Genomic DNA, 16434 nt, shown 5'->3' on the forward strand with positions numbered 1-16434 from the left:
AGTCTTCATTCAATACAATTATAGCATGGATAATAAACGATCATCTTGATACAGGAATTATAATAATAACTATATTTATTATTGCCTCTAGGGCATAATTCCAACAGGAATTTGGAAGCTAAAGGTATTTACACTGTTAAATCCTTCTATAGGTGTATCAATTTTGGAGGTGTGGTATCTCCTTTTGGAGATTCTTTATGAAAAACACCGTGTCCTCAAAAAATACATGTGTTTTTGTGGCTTTGTCTGTATAATAAGGCTTTGACTAGAGATAATGTGGCTAAAAGGAAAACAATTGAGGGCAAAACCTGCTTATTTTGTAGTGAAGATGAATCTATCCAACATGTGTTCTTTGACTGTGTGAATTCTACCCTGATCTGGGATATCATTTCTGAGTTCTTTAAAATCTGCAGAATTAAATGCATTAGTGAGGTTGCTTCCTTTTGGAAATTTAATAAGCAGAAACATGTTCTTAATTTGGTGGTTGCTGCCTCCTTGTGGAGTATATGAAAATTGAGAAACGAATTTTGTTTCCAGGGGCGCAAATGGGAAAGTCTGGACTGCAACCTTGTCAAGTTAAGAGGGATTTTGCTGCACTGGGAAGTTCTCTGCGGCACTGCTCAGCTAGCCGAGCTGAAGCAGTTCATTCGCCTGCTGGACAAACGTCGAGGGGAGGTTCTGAGGATTGTCTGGCGATGATCTGAAGATTTAGATTCCTAGTTCCTTCTTCCTATGGTGTAGTCTATACTTTGGTCTTGTAATAAGTAGTTACTTTGCACTATCCAGGACAGTGCCCCATGGGTTCTGCATGTGTTTAGTTTCGTTCCTTGTTTGCTTTTTGTGAATTGCTTTGTAGCTGGATTGCGGGCTGTCTGCTTCATTTATAAAATGGGACAGGGGGGAAACCCCTTTCGTTAAAAAAAAAAAAAAGCAATTCTACCCGGTACATGGTTCGGCCTTACCCTTATCGTTGGTTTCAAATTTGTGCTATTTTTTACTGTTTTCAGAATTTGCCTTGCTTCAAAGTGGTACATTGAGTTTTTCTTCTTGTTCTAAAGTGTATCTTGAAGCCTCGCTGTGAACTTGTGTATCAGCCAGCCCGATTCAAATTAAGTGCATTTCTATTTATTTATACACAATGAAACACGATGATACACATGAAAGAGGAAAAGTGAACGAAATATTTTGAAACGCGGCAGATTTTGTAAACAACCAAAAAAGTAGCATGAATTGCAAAGCAACAATGGACAGTGGATCAGTGCACAGGACATCTTGTGCAAGGTAGATAAACCAACCTATGTCCAAGTTGTAATGGGTTTTAATCATGTGGTGTTCTATATCCTAGTGATAGAAAATGACAAGCCACATATCGTATTGTTGCTACTACTAAGGTTAAGACGAATGTGTCCCGTTATATTGCATGATGTTTTATTGTTTATATTATGTCATCATGCTTATTGTGATCCTTTATATATTCTTGTAAACTTAATACTTTAGGATGCATGCTGGATAATGGTCTTTAAGTGGAGCCTTACTACCAGATGTAGTTGGATACCGGTCTACTTATCACAGACGGAATACTATATGAAATTATACCATGGATGATTATACCCATAAATATAAATATTGTAATCTAATCACCACCGAACTGTAATTTGTTAGACACATCACAGTTGTATGATTGAAAAAGATGTTCGTAGTGAACCTAGCTCTGTCCCCTGGATCTATTCTTAATTCCTAAAGAATACAAAAAACAAATTCCTGTGCAATTTTATCTATCTATCGAACTATCACCACCGCTTGCATCGCGTCCCCAGCAGCATCGCCGCGAGCCTGGTGACCGGCGACAAGATCAGCTTCCCCGACAGCATCGTCTTGACGGTGTATGCCACAACCCGGTCATCCCGCGCTCTTCCGGCGAGGCCACCCTACATCTCCTACTGCTCACCCTCTCCGCATCCCGCCCTGCATCCGACATCTACCCATCTTACTGACCCCCACATCACACGGCCAGCCAATCTGTCTTCGAGGGGCCGGGATGATCGCCGCACACCATGTCGAGGAAGGATATGTTGCCATCCATGTCACTCACCCCTTATACTTTACATCTATCTATCTAAAGTTCTACACCAATAATAGATGACGACTACTTGGCTTCTATGTGGATTGGGGGAGTACTGCTCCTACTACTTCCACACTCACCCGTGACAGGTCACCCGACCCCATGGCCTCGTGGCCACATTCCCATGCATCTCGCCAACAAACCAGATGATCAAAACTCATCATGCACATATGATATGCATCTAGATCATGTCGGTCGATGTGGGAAGAAAAATAAAAGTTCAGCTAGACCAAGAACTTCCAATGAACCAGTAATTGACCACATCGCATACGCGTGCAGCCATATGGAGGTGCATCACCACCTTGCCATGTGCATCCTCCATCCATCCACACTATCTATATAAGAGCCTGCGCCTAGCCAGTCGTGCTAGCATCTGCACCCAGTCCTCCTAGCTAGATCCGGCGCCGGCGAGGAGGTCATGGCAGCGACAGCGGGGCTGTGGGCGCAGGTGCCGGTGCGGGTGCGGGTGGACTGGGCGGCCATGGCCTCGCAATGCGCGTTGGCCGGGGAGCAAGCGCGGGTGTTCCTGGTGGTGCCGGCCGTGCGGCTGCTGGTGCTCCTGTCCCTGGCCATGACAGTGATGATCCTGCTGGAGAAGCTCTTCGTCGCTGCTGTGTGCTACGCCGCCAAGGCCTTCGGGCACAGGCCCGAGCGCCGGTACCGGTGGCGGCCGATCGCCACATCTGCCTGCAAGACTGGCGGTGACGACGAGGAGGACGGCATTGTCGTCGTCGGCAGCAGCAGTGGCAGCGAGGAATTCCCCATGGTGCTGGTCCAGATCCCCATGTACAACGAGCGCGAGGTGAGCTCCTCTTCCTCCCTAGTGCTCAATAGGAAAATGTTGATCCCATTTTGTGTCGTGGCGATTTGCTTTACTGATGCCTTGTACGATCGATGGGTTGGATCGATCGATGGGTGGAATGAACGAATGAAGGTGTACAAGGTGTCAATCGGAGCGGCATGTGCGCTGGAGTGGCCGTCGGGCCGCATGGTGATCCAGGTGCTTGACGACTCTACCGACCCCGTCGTAAAGGTAATCTATCGATCGATCAATCAATCAATTAACCATGGGCAATGCAGTGCAGGTTATTCATGTGTTATGGCCTTATGGGTCGGTTTTTTGCATGCAATTTGCTGGCCGTACTACTAGTTTCTTGCCAGCCGTGATAAGTGGAAATGAAGTCTTGGACATAGACGTCGATCGATCGTAGGCAAGCGGTGGCCAACCACATGCATGTGCAGTGCACACAATCAATCTGGGATCCATGACGGGTTCTACTTCTTTGGCATGATCTGATAATACCCTGCGTCGCCACAACATGTTCCCCGATTCTTTGGCATATTAACTAAGCAGAATACCTGGCGTTCATGTGACCAACAAGGAACGTGAGGAGGCGTGGCAGTGGGTTAGGTGGCTGGATCTCCCTAGTCAACGCTTCACTTATCTTTAATTTGGAGCCTAACAGAAAAGCAAAAGGAAGAAAAACTTTACAACTTTACACACTAGTACGTTAGTTCGAGTTAAACTTGTTTAAGTTTGACTAAGTTTATAGTAAAAATTATTAGAGTATCAAAGTATGTGTCTCATGCTATTCTTTGTGAAATTTATTTTCCTACAATGCACATTTCCCGTTGTACTAGATCTTACCACATTTTTCAATACAGATTTGGGAAAAGTATTCTTTGTGAAATTTATTTTCCTACAATGTACATTTTCCGTTGTACTAGATCTTAGCACATTTTTCAATACAGATTTGGGAAAAGTGAAGCAAGTTTTGACTTAGCACAAATCTAGAACTAGCCCGGTTACCATGAAAATTAGTCAAAAACAATTCTTCAGATCTCCATCTAAATTCAAATAGTATAGGAGTTATATGAGACTTGGTTAATTCTGAGAGGTAGTTACACCCTTGTTTTTTCAAAGAGATTTAATGCTATAATTTGAGACAAATTGCCAGTGGTAGATGCAGTTTCGAAAGGCATGCTCAGTGTTTCTGCTGCAGAGTTTTGGACAACAGATGACCCAGCAGCACAATGCCAGATAAAAACCGACCGTGCTTTCTGCTTCATTTTTATCAGGACATGGTGAAGACCGAGTGCCAGAGATGGAAGGGCAAGGGCGTGAACATCAGGTACGAGGTCAGAGGGAACCGCAAGGGGTACAAGGCCGGCGCGCTCAAGAGAGGGATGACGCATGACTACGTGCAGGAGTGCGAGTTCGTCGCCATGTTCGACGCCGACTTCCAGCCCGAGTCCGACTTCCTCCTTCGGACCGTACCCTTCCTCGTGCACAACCCCGACATCGCCCTCGTCCAGACTCGCTGGAAATTCGGTCAGTCAGCCCTCGTGCACTATGTTTTAAAACTACTGTTTTACTCAATAAGCTGGATCTAAGGCTTATTTTGTACTGCTTGTTGTGCAGTTAATTCGGATGAGTGTTTGTTGACAAGATTCCAGGAGATGTCACTGGACTACCATTTCAAGTTTGAGCAGGAGGCTGGGTCCTTAGTGTACTCGTTTTTTGGCTTCAATGGTATGTAAATTCGGTTTCATCGTCATCATTGTGATGCACCCTAGGGTTCTGCATAATTGTGATGCACACAACCATGTTGAGTGAGTGATTTGTTGGAGATTTTTGCATTTTCCAGGGACAGCCGGTGTTTGGAGGATCTCGGCGATCAATGATTCCGGGGGTTGGAAGGACCGGACTACGGTGGAGGACATGGACCTGGCTGTTCGCACGGCGCTGCTGGGCTTGAAGTTCGTGTATGTCGGCACGGTAAAAGTAAGCCAGAAATAATTCTTTTTTGTTTACTTGCTTCTCTGTCAGTAATAATCAAAGCCACCGAGAAACAAACCTAACGATGCTCGGACCTGTGTTTTGTTAGGTCAGGAGTGAGCTGCCAAGCACATTCAAGGCATACCGATTTCAGCAGCACAGGTGGTCATGTGGACCAGCAAACCTTTTCAAGAAAATGTTGGTAGAGATTCTAGAGAACAAGGTATGTATTTATTTGATATGGGAGGATGCATCACCACACACACACCATCTTGTTGCCTGAAATTTCGTTACCTTTGTGCAGAGAGTGTCATTTTGGAGCAAACTCCACATGTTGTATGACTTCTTCTTCGTTGGGAAGATCGCTGCTCATACGGTTACATTCATCTACTATTGCTTTGTGATCCCGGTGTCCGTTTTCTTCCCTGAGATTCAGATACCTCTCTGGGGCGTGGTCTACGTTCCAACTGTTATCACCCTCTGCAAGGCTCTTGGATCACCAAGGTAACACGCATCCCAAGATCGAATGAGAGTTGTAATGTTTATTACATTCAGTTAACAGTTAACACCATAAAACAAATCTTTCAGTTCATTTCATCTGGTGATCCTCTGGGTTCTCTTTGAGAATGTGATGTCGTTGCACCGGATAAAAGCCACAATAACTGGCCTTCTCGAGACTGGACGAGTCAATGAGTGGATTGTCACTGAGAAATTGGGAGATGCCAACAAGGCAAACCAAGATATGGAAGGATTAGATGTTGTGGAAGTGATAGATGTCGAGCTAACGACGCCCCTAGTACCAAAACTAGAGAAGAGGCAAACACGATTATGGGACAAGTAAGCAAAGTCTATTGTCTCGAAGCTAATACATTATGAGATATACTACTTTGGTTTACTCTATATAAACTACCGATTTAAATGTTTTCTAGTTTTGTCAAATAATGCCTGATTTATCTGTTCTTTTTATCAGGTACAACTGCTCAGAGATTTTTGTTGGAACCTGCATAATTATATGTGGTTGCTACGACGTGCTTTACGCAAACAAAGGGTACTACATCTACCTCTTCATTCAAGGCCTAGCATTCCTCATCGTCGGTTTTGAGTACATCGGCACACGCCCTCCCAGCGCCGAATAAGCTACCATGCTATTCATGGAGCTGATACACGTGATTACGACAAACAGTGTGCAAGTAAAGCACCACTTCTGCACATATCGATCTCAGAAGATAACTATACAAAGATCTTTCTTTGTCAGTCTGATCCAACCTTTAATTCTTTGATATGCCAATGAAATAACATGCTCCGTCAATTACTTACAGTAGATTCTCCAAAAAAAATATGACAATGTACTTGCTGATGTAGGTTATTAAGAATAGGGGATGATCAGCATTTTGTGCAGTTGTGTTATGTAGTAGGCCAAAACATGTAAATGTACATTTGCTCAGCACCATTTGTAACTCTGTCAAATTCGTACAGACCTTAGAATGCAGTAATAAAAATTCCGACAAATGTTGGTTGGAATGCAGTCAAATTCAGCCAGATAAGGAATATTTGTGGTATATGTTTTGACTTTAATGTGAGGAGGAGGAGGGAGATGCACGTCCACGTTTATATGCGCGGGATAGACGACGGGTCAGTGCTTTGCCAACTTCGGAACCTGGCACAGGAAGCTCAACCGTTCAATAGCCCGCCTGCTAGGTCTCTTTGCCAAAACGAAAATCAATGGTAGCTCGGCATCAACGTGACCCCTGAAATTCTGTATTTATAAAAATAAAAAAGGCAAGAAGATTTCCCTTATTTGTTAGTGCAAACCCAGTAAACATAGACCTATTAGATATTTATTTACATCCTCATATGTCACGTCAGGGAATAGATAGAGGAGGTTTAAACATCTGTTGTAATCTTATCTCTCCCTCTCTCGAGAGAGAGAATCTCTCCTCTCGGTTAGGCTCTCCCTACCGATGCCTTGTAAGCCACAACAAACCAATCAATAAATACAATGCGGGCACCTTGTTTGGATGTTGAGACGCTTCATAGAAGTCTCACATGGTATACAGATCCTTCCCCTTCCATCTCATCTAGCTACCTTCCTCATTATCCCTCCAAGCCACCATAGCCGCCATGTCTAGCTCCTCCAGCTCTGTCTCCTCGGCCGGCCTAAACAACAACACCTCGGAACCCTATACCCACACCAACTTCATCCTATGGCGCACCCAATCTCGCTCCCAGATCTTGGGGGCTGGCCTCTTCGGATACATAGATCAAACCATTGTCGAGCCTACCAAAATCATTGTCACCAAGAACTCCGAAGGCAAGGATTAAATTTTTCCCAATCCTGCCTACAACCCATGGCTTGTCCAAGACCAACATATTATAGCATTTTTTTTAAAAGGGGGGCTTTATTACTTAAAAGATTTAAGTACACCCGGCATCTGCATAGTTAAAATGCACACAGCCAATCAATGTCCTCTCCCTCTAAAACGAAAAATAAAAAGGCGAAATACAATGAAACATGTAGAATCTGTATAATGCCTAAAGCGGAGGGGGGCCAATCCTAAGATCATGCTGCCATCCATGTTGGATAAAAGTATCCCTCGCCGTAACCTCCAATCGTGTACACACCTCCGTAAATAGGTCTCGATTCTCCACGCGTTGTAGAGAGGACCATAAACGAAGAGTCCCGGTACATCTGTAGATAACCTGCATAAGAGAATTACTTTTATCGTGAAAAACCTTATCATTTCTTACATAGCCAAAGCGACCAAATAACGGCAAGCGCTCCCACCAACATATTATAGCATACCTAATCCAAAACCTATCCAATGAAGTGTTGATCCAAGTAGCCTCGATTGAGAAATCACATGCTATTTGGACAACGCTTACCAAAATGTTTCTGCCCTTCCATATCCCGTGCCAACAATATCACATCCTCCCTCGCCAATGCCCAAAAGGGAACACAATCTGCAGCCACCGATTTCTGCTACATGAGATTTCTCTCGGATGATGTTGCTGTCGCTGGAAAACCCATATCAGAAGAGGAGTTAATCTCCTACATCATAGCCGGTTTAAATCTTGACTATGAACAAATCCTCGGCGAATTCTGCTACTCGCTGCCCTCAAAAAGGCTACCGCGACAACCAGCAAAAAGGCAGCGGCGTAGGTGGCGGCTCCCGTGGAAACCAAGGCAGCGGCGATGGCTACAGCAGTGGTCACAACATCGGCTACAACGGGGGTGCGAGCAACTATGGAGGTGGCGGCAGTGGTGGTAGCAGCGGCTACTAGCATGTTGCTAATAACAACACCACCAACAGCAATCGATGCTACTACAACAACACCACCAACAGCAATCGATGCTACTACAACAACCAACAGTAGTGACGTCCCTTCTACTCACATGATCTACAACAACCAGTAGCAACGACGAGAACGGCACGGGCGATCGACGGCGGTGAGAACGGGGAGAGGAACAGGACGGCATCCTAAATTAAACCACACTTACACATGTGCGGAAAAAAGGAGAAAGCTTAAGGGTATATTTGGTAGCATTCTCAATCTAGCATGGTTGTTCTTCTTTGATACATGTTGAGTGTAGACATCGCTGAGTACATGCATTTATTATTATTTGATAGCGGTGTATGTGTTGAGACATGCTGAGTTGAGACTCGGTTTGGCAGCTTGCATCTATTTCCTCAAAAAAGTTGAAACATGGAAAAAAAATGAAAATTTAAACATTTTTTTAGTTTCTAAAGTTATTTTTGAAAGTTTGATCTTTTTTAAAAAAAAATAACAAATTTTGAAAACTTATTTTTGTTAAAATTCAAAATTCTAAATAACTCCATTTTTAAAAAAAATATAAACCTGGACAACTTTTGAAAATTTTAACAAAAAATTAATATCTGGACAACTTTTGCAAACTTAAACAAATTTCGAAAACCTGGACATTTTTTGAAAATTTGAGGAAATTTTGAAAAAAAAAATGTTACTCTAAACATTTTCTGAAATTTAAATTATTTTTTAGATATTCTGAATATTTTTTGAATACATTATCGCCCACTTCGTTCATGCATGCTGACCAGCGAACGACTATTGGGTGTTTTCTCTTCGTGCATGTTAAAAGGATATTTGGGCTGAGCTCATACATGCTGAGAAGGCTCCATGTAAGCTACCAAACATCAAAAAGTGGGTTAAAAAAAACTTTTAAGCTCATACACTGTACCAAACACATCCTAAGTGTAGCTTGGACACCTCATAAGGCATCATACTCTTAGGCATTTCATCAAGAACGTCTTGTGCATGGAAAGGAAAAACAAACTAACACACACCTTCCACCTTCAATGAAAAAAAAACAAAGAAAAGGTCGGACAGGGGATATATATAGGCTACTTTTTAGTCTAGATTGGTGTCTAAAACTGATGATACTGAAGACAGACATTTAATCCCGATTGGTGACATCATTCGAGACTAAAGGGTGACACCAACCGGGACTAAAAATGACAGTACCGTCCGTCCGCTCCTAGCCGTTGAAACCGGGACTAATGCTCGTATTAGTCTGAGTTCGTGAGTTACACTAGTCTCAGTTCAAACCGGGACTAATGCTCCTAGCAAATGGTGAAGGCCCTCCATGACCTTAACGAACGGCAGGGGAGACATAGGGTCTTCCTGCCGTGAGTTACAATAATTTGCGTCAGCTTATATTACAACTTTTAGGCGTAATCGAGAATGCTCGTTTCATCTTCACCCAAACTGTCATAGAAAGTTGTCGTCTTTTTCATGTACACGTAGAAGCCAAATTTGCAAAACTGAAGTTTTACTGGGATTTTAAATAGTTCTTATATATATACTCAAGTTCAAAATGATACGTTGTAGGTCTCTGCCCAGATAACCAGAGAGTTTTCATCATCTTTTCCATATGCAATGCCACACCAAATTTCAGTGATACTGCCCAGGAGGAGCCTCAAGCAACCAAACTGCCAATGACAACAGAATGCTGCAAGCAAAAAACATCAGTAGCCCATCCTAACCCTAAACCCTAAACCCTTGGTACTTGACAGAAATGTAGCCATCACGCTAAGGCTACCAGAGCATAGACAAACCACCGTGCACCTGCTATCCACCGGCGAAGCGCGAAACAAAAGAAGGAACTTCATTCATCTCTACAAAAGATCGGTAATCTATATGATGCCTGCAAATTACTTCCCGTACTTTCAATCTGAACCAAAAGCGCGCCAACGAAACCACGCTGGATAACATCACCCTTCAGCATATCCCGTGCGGCGGCGGGTGCTGGTCGTAACCACTGGGACACGCCAGGAACGTGCTTGTGACGCAGCCATCCGAACCGGTGGTCGGGGAGCTCGTCTGTGTGCCTCCAGCGGGACGCAGCGTCGACAGCACCACGCTCCTCCCGGCCTGCATTGGAGGCAGGTTGTTGATCTGCACCTGCCTGCTGGAATCCTGGAAACCCCACGGGTACGTCCTCCTGCCGCCGCGCTTCTGTCGGTGAGGAGCTTGGTGGTGCCGCTGGCCATAGCTGCCGGCGCCCATGCTTGTGGTCGCAGCGTATCTCTCGTCGGACCCTCTTGGTGTATCCTGTCTGCTTTGGGGATAGTGGTGGTGCTGGTGCTGGTGCTGATTCGTTGAGCACGTCCCACCCGAAAATGGTGGCCACCTCTGGTCTTGTTGGAAGACTCTGTTGCTATACTGCTGCTCGGCTGGGTAACCAGGATTCGAGAAGTGGGGTGTGCCGACATTAGCCGAGGCTGAGGGTTGCTTCTCTGGCTGTACCCATTGCTGCTGGCTCCCTTGGTGCATAGCATTTGTACTATGATCATCTGGCAGCGACCATTGCTGTTTCCCTTGATGCCGAAGATTTGCATGAGCATCTGGCATCCCCCGTTGCTGCTTGCTTCCTTTGAGCCGAACATTTGCGTGTGCATATGTTTGCCCCCGCTGTTGATTGCCCCCTTGCCGCGGAACATTTGCGTGTGTGTGTGGGTGTGGCTGCCCCCACTGTTGGTAACTCCCTTGCTGCGGAACATTTGCCTGTGCGTATGGTTGCCCCCACTGCTGGTTGTTACTCCCTTGCTGCGCAACATTTGCCTGTGCGTATGGTTGCCCCCACTGCTGGTTGTTACTCCCTTGCTGCGCAACATTTGCGTGTGCGTATGGTTGCTCCCACTGCTGGTTACTCCCTTGCTGCGCAACATTTGCGTGTGCGTATGGTTGCCCCCACTGCTGGTTACTCTTGTGCTGCGGAACATTTGTGTGTGCATATGGTTGCCCCCATTGCTGGTTACCCCCTTGCTGTGGAACATTTGTGTGTGCATATGGTTGCCCCCATTGCTGATGACGACTCCCATGCTGCGAGGCATTTCTGTGTGCATCTCGCATCCCCCACTGCTGACTCCCTTCGGGCTGGGCATTTGCATGCACATCTGGCAGGCCCCACTGCCGACTCCCTTGATGCAGAACAGCTGCATGTACATCTGGCAGTCCCCATTGCTGGCTCCCTTGCTGCCGAGCATTGGCATGTACATCTGGGAGCCTCTTCTCCGATGCAAAACCTGTATCCTTGCATTCATTAATCACAATGCTTTTCGCAACGGAAGGCGAGAACTCCTGGTACTGTGAGTGTTCTCCAGTCAGATAGCCCGGCTGAGATACATCTGCGGATTGCTGAAAAATGATGGCGCATTCGAGTAAGTGATGCAAAAGGCGGCTTGCCAATGTGGGAAAATATCTGCGAAATCTTAATGTGCGAGAAGAGAGTGCTACTGAAAACGCAAGTATTAAAAGGAATCCTCATCTTACCTGTGTGGGTTCAGAGAATCCATTACAGACCGTAGAATTGCATAGTGTGTAACCATCCCGTTTCATCTGCATATACAGCCCAAAACTCAGAAATAGACCTGAAATATTATTTCAGTATACGAAGAAGACGGTTCCTGAAAAATATTCATCTACGGCAGCAACTAGTTTAATATGCACAACGGGTCACAATAAAAGATACTGATATTTAAACATATATCAACAGCTTGTCAGTGCCTAGCGGCAAGTGGCCTTATACAGAATGTTTTATTTAACCGGACAAAGACAGAAAGATTCAATTTCTTCATTGTCAAAACAATGAAAGCCTTGGAAGACAATGCTTACTTACCAGAAGAATGAATTGATCCACAAACTTCTTTGCTTGATCCTGCAAGAGCATACCATGGAGGAGACAGATATGAGGAGGTCTACTAGTATTGTTCTTGCATTGTAACACTGAAATAAAATAGTACTCACAGAAGTGGGAAGAGTAGCAATATGAAAACGCTCGTCTCCCGATATCATTTCAACAGCAATTTGATGGTCCTCTGGTGATTCAGACTCAAGAAGGCAAAGTATGTAATGAGATTGATCAACAATACCTGCCATGTGTAATGCTTTAGAACAAGTGTAGAACTAAACGCAAACTAAGATTACGCATGAACAAGCAGAAATAAACCCACCTCCACAGAAATACTGTACACAGTGAAAAACAAAGCTTCTGATATTTCGAGTATGTTTCATTCTCCTAGTCAGACAGCATGAAATGGTCTCTTCCCGTGTGTACGGACTTCCCTCAGCACTCTCATACCGAACGATACAAGATGGTAAGCAGGAATTCAATTGCGTCAATGTTTCAACACCATCAATTTTATCAGCATTTCCATCTGGTGCATGCCTACATAAAGAATAGTGAACAATGTAAAGAACTTCTATAATTCTGGCACCAGTTGTACCCAAAAAAATCCCAACTTAAATGAGAAGTACAGAGAGTGAAGTTGTACAACACCTCTGGGTGGTCAAGATGACCTCTGATAGAATCTTTTCTATGTTAGGTTCAATGTTATATAAAGGGTATCCAATGCACAACTCAATATCTGGAGAAATACCAGATTGACTGCTAGTACCATCAGTAACACCTGGCTCTATTGAGCTTCTGTCCTCACACGAACGCCTGACCAGAATATCAGCTTGTTTCTGCCCATTCCCTTCGAAATTGATTTGCTGGTTCAGAGAAATGGTAGAAGTTCCTGATACTTTTATCTTTGAAGTAGTAGGTTGGGGCTCCATAGAAGCTTTATCCTCATGGGGTTTGGCATCTGCATTTCCTGAACTTGCATTGCAGGAGGTTACAGATGTCACTGAACTGTCCTTGAGCTCTCCTCCGTGATTGCCCACATCTACAAATGAGACCAGATGACTTTCTCTCATTGTTGTATGCGAAGAGTGAACCTTTTCAGGGATTTTTTCTACATGCAGACTATTTTTAATCAAGGAAGACTGTGGAAGAGTGGTCGGGAGTATTGACAGGGGCTCATTTTCCTTTCCTCTGCCAATTGCCTGTTCTAACTTGACCTCAACCGGCAGCTCTTTTCCGGATCCCAGCTTAACCTTCTCAGGGAACTGTTCTAAACATGGATCATTTCTGTTGAACGAAGGAAATGGGTGATTTGTTGGGATAACTGAGAAGGGCTTCTGTTCCTGTAATCTCATGTCCTTTTTGCCCATGGTCTGATCAACCATAACCTCAACTGGCAGTTCTTTCCGAGATCCCTGATTAACCTTTTCGGCGAATTTTTCTGAAAATGGATCCTTTATGTTAAGGGAAGGAGTTGAGAAGGACTTGTGTTGATGTACTTCCATGTCCTTGTTGCCTATCGTCTGATCTACCATGTCCTCAACCGACGGTTCTTTTGGAGATCCTAGCATAAGACCTTTATTTGAAGCCCCCGCTGACTTTTGAAACTGGTCATTGGAACTTTGGAAGCTCAACCTTGCACTTTTGTCTGAAAACCGCCTTTCATGTACGAGATTCGAGCACTCCTTTCTCTTTTGTGGCAGAACTGTCTCTGGTTGCAATGGTCCCTTTTTATGATCAACCTTCACGATAGCTAAGTCCGCCTGCTGATCATGATTCTGAAGAAAATTATCAGAAGCAGGAGTACTTGATGCACTTTGTTCTCTGTCACAGAAGGCAGAACTGTTGATAATGGTAGAAGAACATTGAGTAGTATCTTCAGGATCAGACACTACAGTTGATTTGGCACTGTTAACTTGGGGAGGTGATGGACAGTTGACGGGGGAGCAGCTCAGTATTCCACTTGGCAAGACTTCTAAAGCTGAATTCTCAATGCATACTGCTGCACCTTCCCAGCCGTCACATTCCTCGGGCTTTCGTTTTTCAGGAGGGCCAGGAGAAGAATTGAGAAGAGATGTCTCTTTCATTCGCCATCTTCCATTATGTAGACCCAAATCGATCTATTTGCATACAATTTGGCACAAAAGCACAAGCTAAGTTGCAGTACTTTCTGAAGTTAACAAAAGAACAGAGTAGGATCCAGGAACTGAAAGCAGGGGTACCTTCTTAACTGAGTTGCAAAGCTTTTCAAGGCATGGCTTAGGATCCAAATTAAGCATGGGTTGCAAGGAATTAATGATGGTCGACTCGGCAATCTGAAACATGCATAAGAAAAAATAAATCAGGTGGGATTCTGGAAATAGTAGATGACTGTTAAACCTTGGCTTTCCAGGTTTACAGAAATGCTGACCAATTGCTCGTGATAAGTCCACGAAGCATCCGCAATCAAAGATAGATCATTGACAACACATTCAGTGCCCAATCTAAGAGCAATTCTGTTCATTATGGGGAAGTCGTATTCTGAAGAATCATCCCCATTCGACAGGAAGGACCGGTAGTCCCGCACCTAGGTGCATTACAATGCAAAGAAAGCCCACATAAGCAGAGATAATACATACAGTAAAGTCGCAAGATACGACTTGAGCTAACCTCACAAACAACAACTCCATTTTGAAATTTGCAAGGGATGCCATGCAAGATGTCTTTAGGCAAGCAGCCATACTCAATATCCTGCAAGAATACATTTATAGAAGTATAAAATCCTCAGATGATGCACTAAAAGGAACTGTAACAGAAATAAGCGAGCCATCAGGACAACATAACTTGTTAAGGATACTCTGAATAGAAAATTTCCTTTCTGGGAATAAAAATGCAACCAAAGCTATCTGGTGATTCCCCCCCACAGAAAGAATATACCATGAGAGAAATAAAATGAACACTTCCCACAAATGTAAAATGTACATTGTCTCTATGAAATGCATGCACAATAATACTTTACTCTGGCCTCATCGGCAAAAAGGGAATGCTCTGTGTAACAAATTGCGGGAGTCAAAATATCACATAGTCTGGAGGCTGGTGTGGTGTGTTTGCCCCCGTCGCGCCCATGAGTATGTCGCAGAGGAATGGACTGCAAAGTACAGCACCCACTTCCCAGGGCAAGTGCTCACTCCTTTGTTTTTGTTTTTGTTTTACCTTGTTGCTGTTAACTCTGTATAAACTGGAAAACAGTCTCATGATTAATCACCCTCACCCCACCCCACCCCACCCCACCCTCTCCCCCTCATGACATTGTGGAAACGAGCACCATACTCACAGACAGCAAAGCTCTGGATGCCCTGGTGTAGGGCTTCTTCTCCGGATCATCGCCGATCAGAAACACAAGCATCCCCTGCACCCACCGAAACCAACAGATTCCGTCAGGAGCAACAGAGCACCATCATCATCATCAGGTAACAGACAGACAAACAAACACGCAAACATGTAGCAGCAGCGGCCGGTGCGGTCCGCATACAGACCTTGTCGAGCCCACCGACGGAGTACCCGTCCGGGAACAGGTTCAGCGCGAAGGACGCCTCTAGGCCTGCAGCAGCAGCAGAGGTTTCAGCATCACCAGCTTGTCGTCGAGCAACATTTGGTTTGAGCGAGTACGGAACAAGACAACAAACAGATTAACCGAGCGAACCCCTGTCGGCGGGACCGGGCGGGCTCACCGGAATCGGCGGGATCGGCCCCGCGTGCGGACGATCGGTCGGCGCCGCCGAGCCCCGGCCTCGCCGCGGCGGCCTGCACGCACGGGCACGGGTTTCAGACTTTCAGTCAGATTGTGTGCGTCCGTACCGTACGGTCGCGGTCGCGACGGAGTGTCGCGGTACGGAGGAGATTGTGGTGAACGGGGGAGGCGCGGCGAGGGGAGGGTGCTGTGCTCACCTCCCGCGGCGGCTTGGGCGGGGCGTCCGGGGCGTCGGCGGCGGGGGCGGACGCGGGGGGCGGCGGCGGGTAGAAGCGGCGGCCGCGGCGGTGGAGCTTGAAGGAGACGACCATCGGGAGGTCGGGCGGCGGTGGCGCAGGGGTGGGGGGGTAGGGTTTTGCTGCCCGGCGGTGGGCGGTTGGTTGGGGGGGTTTTGGTCGGTGGCTTCCGGAGAGAGAGAGGGGTGGCGCCAGGCGGCGAGGGAAGAGAGAGAGTGGGGGAGGGTGGGTGGATGGCCCACTGTCAGTCTGAGCGGGGTGGGGTCACGCGCACGGTGCGGCGTGCCGTTGCACTGTAGCGCGCGTGTGGCCGCCGGTCACACGGGCGATATCTTATCGAGGAAGATACGAAGCTTTTTTTTTTTTCTCTTCCCTTTTGCACCTGCCCCCTCTATTCAAATT

The 16434-nt window shown here is 45.6% G+C and overlaps 2 protein-coding genes across 2 annotated transcripts; one reads left to right on the forward strand and one right to left on the reverse strand.

Annotated features, from left to right (window-relative positions):
* Window positions 1-2540: 2540 nt before the first annotated feature.
* LOC123441267 (probable glucomannan 4-beta-mannosyltransferase 11) lies at window positions 2541-6463 on the forward strand. Its single transcript, XM_045117753.1, has 9 exons — window positions 2541-2924; window positions 3057-3155; window positions 4202-4454; window positions 4545-4655; window positions 4771-4907; window positions 5011-5124; window positions 5206-5405; window positions 5490-5738; window positions 5872-6463. Exons 1-9 carry the CDS (start codon window positions 2541-2543, stop codon window positions 6035-6037), a joined length of 1713 nt encoding a protein of 570 aa, XP_044973688.1. The 3' UTR covers window positions 6038-6463.
* Window positions 6464-9780: 3317 nt separating this feature from the next.
* Window positions 9781-16107, reverse strand: LOC123441269. Its single transcript, XM_045117754.1, has 13 exons — window positions 15904-16107; window positions 15777-15849; window positions 15582-15646; window positions 15380-15454; window positions 14716-14796; window positions 14477-14632; window positions 14289-14381; window positions 12718-14186; window positions 12392-12606; window positions 12186-12310; window positions 12058-12096; window positions 11712-11777; window positions 9781-11576 (listed from the first exon to the last, which is right to left on the reverse strand). The coding sequence occupies exons 1-13, from the start codon at window positions 16105-16107 to the stop codon at window positions 10158-10160; spliced, it is 4080 nt and encodes a 1359-aa protein (XP_044973689.1). The 3' UTR covers window positions 9781-10157.
* Window positions 16108-16434: the final 327 nt, after the last annotated feature.

This window comes from Hordeum vulgare, chromosome 3H, assembly GCF_904849725.1.
Source record: "Hordeum vulgare subsp. vulgare chromosome 3H, MorexV3_pseudomolecules_assembly, whole genome shotgun sequence".
Classification (NCBI taxonomy): domain Eukaryota; kingdom Viridiplantae; phylum Streptophyta; class Magnoliopsida; order Poales; family Poaceae; genus Hordeum; species Hordeum vulgare.